Consider the following 6,005-nt stretch of genomic DNA (forward strand, 5'->3'; position numbering starts at 1 on the left):
GTGCTTCAGTAATGATGTAGTAGTTTCTGCTAAAAATTGGTTTGCTTCAAATAAATTTTACTGAAAACTGTAATCAAAGCTTTTTGTGTTCACTGGCCTAAACTTACCCACCTGAAAGAATTTTACATTGTTTCTTCACAAAACTCTTTGTTATATTTAAAAATAATACCTTAAAATATGTTGTGTCAAGCAAACATGGTCAAAGAACTACGCAAATAGACAAACATGCTTACAGTTTTTAGTACACATTTATGTACAGTTGCACAGATTCTAGAAGTAATTTCTCCACAGCCGCACTATTTAAAGCTGCTCATGCGTCTCTTCACGCAATATCCAAAGTTTCCATCATGTCTAGTTTATGTGCCAAAAGTATGAAATATTTTATATGTTGTTTGTGCACACATTGTACTTCTGCATTAATTTTTATTTATTTGAACTTTTTAAAGTATTATGTTTGCAAAATACTATTTTGGTAAAATATATTGTTACTGATAGGATTTTAAAAGCATGTCTTTTAAATTTGTAAAAAAACTACATCCTTGTATATTTAAATAGATGCTAATTATTCTGCCGTATATAGCTTTTTATTGCAATATTTGAGATCTCAATATGGGAAAGCAATCTGTAGCTGCTGTAATCTTTGAGTACATGAAAAGCCAAAACAGACCTTACAGTGCCACGGATGTGTTCTTGAACTTGCACAAGGAGCATGGAAAAACTGCTGTTGTCAATGCAATGGAAAGCCTTGCACTGGAGAAAAAATTGCTGGAAAAAAATTATGGAAAATCAAAAATTTACGTTGTTCATCAGTCTGTGTTTCCAAGTGTTGACGATGCTGAATTAAAAAAGCTAGACAATGATATTGCATCCTTGAACGATAAGCTCACAAATTCACAGTCACAGTTAAAGGTGTGTCAAAAAGAAATAGCTGCATTGCAATCCTCACTGACAACCAGTGCACTAAAAGAGACAGCTGTAAATTTAAAAAAGAAAGTTGAGCTCCTGGAAAAGCAGTTAGAAGTTTCTCAATCTGCTGCCCAAAACTTTGATCCCTCCACAAAGAACAAAGTGGTGGAAAGCCATAAAATAAATGTTACGCACTGGCGCAAAAGAAAAAGAATGGCTTCGGACCTAATAAATGCTGTTTTGGAAGGGTATCCAAAATCAAAAAAGCATTTTTTTGATGAAGTTGGAATTGAAACTGATGAAGACATGTCTGTTAAAATTCCAGAACTAAAATAATGATTCATATATATTTTTTTCTAGTCCTGACACTGCCATGCCAGTTTAACGCACTGATATTTCGTTTTCTAATTTTCTTGTTTTTACGCTTTTTAACTTATTTTTGCTCTTTTAAGAAATGTTTGTTTATGGTATTCTATTTTGAAGGTTACTAGTTTTTTAATGGATGGTCATCAGGACTTGATTCAGCCTCAAGTCAGCAATGCTGGCATTGTTGGCCTGGAAGAGCAAAAGTCCGTCTATAGCGTCCTTGCTACATACTTCAACAATGCAGAAAAGCACGGAATGTATGTGAAAGGTTATGTGGACGGCGAGGACACCTTCGATATGTTCATGAAAGAATATAACGATGTCTGTAAAACTAAGTTCATTATAAGAACATCCTGGCGAAAAAGCGCCTCCAACTTACCTAGACGAACAAGATATGGCAAAAGTGGTATGTTCATGTCTAACCTTATTTAAGATCTATCTGCTTTCTTTAATTGTCATAACGTTTCGGTAATAAGTTATGTCATCATGAAATGTAACTAAAATATAAAAATTTTATTTAGAGATTTCATGTGCATTTATTTAGAGATTTCACGTTCAAGGTGTGTCGTCCGCCCAGCGCAAGTTTTGAGTTTTTATTTTTCAAGTTTTCTCCGTATCGACGCTTGATACAATGCACACGCAAAATAGAATAGTAAATAACGTTACCGGATTTGGGAAAGGATCAGCTTTGAACCACAAGTGGTTATACAAAGAGGCCGACCCTTTCTATTTTAGCAACATATGAGTTTGAATTGGCGAAGAAAAAAAGTTGCGACATACATAGCAATAACATATGTAATGTGTGTTTGGCAATGTTAACCAGAAGGCAAATTTTTAATTTATGTCACGAAATATGACAAAGTTGTCCAAAATGTTTGGTATTTCATTAATGTAAACAGGAGTTTTTTGTTTGAATTTTGAGCTTTTAGCTTTGATTTTTCAAAAACAAATACTAAAATGCCTCAAATGTTAAGATCTGGTAAACTGCCCCATATATGACAAGATAAATCTCCATTAATGTATAACCTAATTTATGTTCAGAGAGAATTTATTGGGAGTACAATTCCGGAAATCTTGAAGTTCCATTTACCGGTGTTCCATTTGTGGTCAGAAGCTGTCTCACCAAGCACTGTCAGTATGGATCACATTACTACAGGACAACTGCTGAAAGAGTAGCAGTAAGTAGAAAAAGTTTTTTGTTGGGTTTTTATTTTTTACTTTGAGGTTATTTGAAACATCATTAAGCAAAGCCATGTTCAATGTTACACACACTTTAGGAAAGGGCTTCCCAAACTGGGGGTCGCGCAATGAGTTTAACAGGTCACTAGTAAGTTGGTATAAATGTTTGAACAAAGTGTTACATCTGTAAAATTGTTATATTTTGTTTGATATGCTAATGGCAAACTTAATGCAAAACAACACCCTTAAAAGTCTACTTCAACAAATGCATGCCAAAGCAGACAACAAGAAACGTTATGTTTTGAACTGTTAAACCCCAGGGTTTGCGGAAAATTTTAATAAACTATAAGGGGTGGTAAACTTGGAAGTTTGGGCAGCCCTGCTTTAGAAGATATGTAATTTTTCTGTACAATTCACTTGAAATTTATTCACAAGGGCATAATTGTTTGCATTTTTTCTGCATGTTAAAAAGTGATATCTGTCTATAATAACTGCATCCTTATTTCAATCATACGAGCTTCTGTTTGTTTATTATTAAGAAACAAATGCATGACTCGCAATTCGATCCGAGCATTGCCCCGCCCGAGATGAAGAAGCGGCGCAACAAGCCGACGAAAAAGCGCGACTGTCCGGCCATCATGCACATCCGCGAGGTGGTCATGTTCCCCGACTACGCACTCGATCTGGAGCGAATGTTCGACACAAAGTACCACGTCCGGCAGGAGAAGACCAACCTCATCGTGAAGCTGAAACAAGCGATAGCGAATGCGTCCGGCGACGCACCCACATCAGGACCTCTCAACGGCCTGCAACGCTTCTATGTCAACCTGCCCCTGCCAGAGGTCCACATTGGCCACCCACAGGTCTGTGGCGGCCTGGGGCCCGACATTCACCCCTCGGTCTCGGGCAAAATCGACGAGCTGGTGTCTCTCGGCATTTACGACGCGCGGCATGTGCGCGTGATCGTGCACGACTTTGTACGCGAAGTGCTATTCAAGCAGCCCGACGCAATGTACAGCTACAACCAGGTGGTCTATCCGAGCGAGCACGAGATCGCTGACTACATCTACATTTCCTCCATCACTGTGAAACCGACCATAATCGTGGAGAACGACGATGATTCGACGTACACGGGCGCTGGAGCCGGCGCCGATACGACCGGTGGTGGTGGTGGCGAGCCGGGGCTTAAGGGCGAAATGGAAGGCAGCATCAACGAACTAATGGGCCTCATACAAAATTGCCAGGACGGCGACGCGCTGCTCAAAGCCAAGGACAGCATGGACCGCATCATCAAGACAGTGAAAAAGAAATCGGACGAGCCGCCGAAGAAGCGAAAACGCGCCGTTGCCGCGAAGCAGCCGCAGGATTCCGAACTCGTTCAGCAAAGCGACGTCGATGCGGGCGCGCAAGCCGACGTCACCGAAGTTGTGATTTATCAAAATAACGAGGCTCCCGAGTTCGAACCCCGGCCGAGCGTGGCGCTGACGTAATTGCGCCAACGGTGCATTTGCTTTTTTGTTTTTTTCGCTATCTATCCCGGCGCCCCTTGCCGTTCGCGTGCTCGTACCTCGAATTGCACAAGTCAGTTGTTGGACGACTAATAAATTAAACTATACGACCGAGCGCTGCCGCCACGCTAATCTACTTTTCTGGAAAAGAGCTCGCTCAGTAAGCGTTGACCTGACCTTAAACTTAGCGAAATATCACAGATGATTGTTTATTTCTATATAACTTTTACACTATTTCACCTTTTAAGGCAAACAAATATTGCCCTGAATTTTTTTGTAACAGCTAGTCGAAGTCAATCACCAAATCGGGTCATTCGATATTATAGCTTGGTAGCGCTGTCTTACATAATTAATTCCGACTGTCAGTAAGCATAATCAACACAGTCATATTTTTTACCAGTGTTATAAACAGGTTATTTTGATGACTTCAGTCCAATCAGGTCATTAGAAAATAACTTGAGTCCAAATCAAGTGTATTCCAAAAAGCTGTGAGTAAAGTCATCAGTTGGTTGTCCAAGTCAAGTCATTATTTGAGCAAGTCAACTTTTTTCATTTTCATAAAAATAAAACGGTAAACTAAACTTTGTTAACTTGCCCATGTATGAACAATATCTTAACTAAAAAAATAATAAAAACGCAACATGTATACGAATTGTTGTACGAGTACAAACTGAGATAAATAACCATGTTTTGTTTAAAAAAAATCGATGTGTCCTATCAAGTAATTTTGATCAAAAGACTTACGCCAAGTCAAAGAAAACAGTAACTTAAGTGCACGTAAATCAAGTTACTGACTTAAGTAATTAAGCTACAACATATCCAAGTTTACGATTCTAAACTTTGTTCGATATCGGATTGCGCAACCTAACTTTATACAGTTTGCAAAGGTTTTTAAAATCCAAATCTAGGTACCGTCACTCCTGATAAATATAATTCCTTTAGATTTAGAACAGGGGTTCTTAACCTTTTTTGTATATTTTACCCTTTGAACAAAGATGAATATCAGATTTACCCCCAATATATAAAATGATTGTATTTTTTTTGCCGCGAAGTAGCAAATTATATTAGTTATGTTGTAACAATAAAGTCACTAAGAGATAAGAATGTTGCCAATTAACTAAAATAGCTATCATCACAAAAAATAACGTTACTGACACTAGATGATAAAGAATTAATAGGCTCATATAGGCTAACTTCGAATTAGCAGTTAATCTGAACTTGGAAAGTAGGCCACCAATACCTATGGCTTGCACACTTTTTCTGTCCTGACAGCTGATGTGGATATTTTGATTGATAGCTCATTTACCCCTTGGGGTAAATTTACCCCAGGTTAAGAAATGCTGATTTAGAATGTCTTAACAAATGTGACGTGAACTTGTTTTCACCTAGCAATAACGAACACCGAAAACATGTATCTGGATTTCCCGTGGGCTTTGTTCACACATAGTTATCGAGCAGCATGATTAGCATTTGTGCAGCAGCTTCGGACCGAATGTTTATTTTAACAATAAGGCAGCGTGATGGTAGGTTGATCTGCAAGTATAGAATTTTAAAATTAGGATTGCCTACTGGTGTAATTATTTGCATATAAAAAGTAAGAAAGCCTAATAGTAATAATTAAAACTACTATTGTTTAATCTTAGGCACGTTCGGTAGTTAGCGAACGCTTACAAATGGGTTTTTAATGTCTTTCAAAGTTAAAACTTTGTTTTTACAAGGTCGTCGACGAAAATGACGAAGCTCGTTGGTTTTTACGCGAAGGACAAGAGATAAATAGCGAAACAAAGATAGTCGGTGATGTTCGACTCTGGCATCTAATCGCCCTGTGTACCAGCGGCACCATGATACTTGGTAAAGAGTTGATAAAGTTTGAAAATTTAGTCCTGAAAGGGTTACCGAAAGTTCGTTTTTGCCTTTACTTAACATTTGCGCGATTCACGCGACCAATCTGCCAACAAAAGGCTGTTTAGTTGTCTACTCATCTGCTATTCTATGCAGACATTGTAGACAAGACTTCATGTTTCACTCATTTGTAAAATTGGGAAT

At 38.2% G+C, this 6,005-nt stretch overlaps 2 protein-coding genes across 2 annotated transcripts; both read left to right on the forward strand.

The window, feature by feature from the left end:
* Nucleotides 1–563: 563 nt before the first annotated feature.
* Nucleotides 564–1,398, forward strand: LOC146136836 (homologous-pairing protein 2 homolog). Its single transcript, XM_083395373.1, has one exon. It carries the CDS (start codon nt 610–612, stop codon nt 1,240–1,242), a length of 633 nt encoding a protein of 210 aa, XP_083251499.1. The 5' UTR covers nt 564–609; the 3' UTR covers nt 1,243–1,398.
* LOC146136837 (calcium-responsive transcription factor-like) lies at nt 1,292–4,076 on the forward strand. Its single transcript, XM_083395372.1, has 3 exons — nt 1,292–1,678; nt 2,314–2,450; nt 2,991–4,076. Exons 1-3 carry the CDS (start codon nt 1,405–1,407, stop codon nt 3,939–3,941), a joined length of 1,362 nt encoding a protein of 453 aa, XP_083251498.1. The 5' UTR covers nt 1,292–1,404; the 3' UTR covers nt 3,942–4,076.
* The last annotated feature ends 1,929 nt before the right edge of the window (nt 4,077–6,005 follow it).

This window comes from Ascidiella aspersa, chromosome 8 (genome assembly GCF_963924565.1).
Source record: "Ascidiella aspersa chromosome 8, kaAscAspe10.2, whole genome shotgun sequence".
In the NCBI taxonomy this organism is placed as follows: domain Eukaryota; kingdom Metazoa; phylum Chordata; class Ascidiacea; order Phlebobranchia; family Ascidiidae; genus Ascidiella; species Ascidiella aspersa.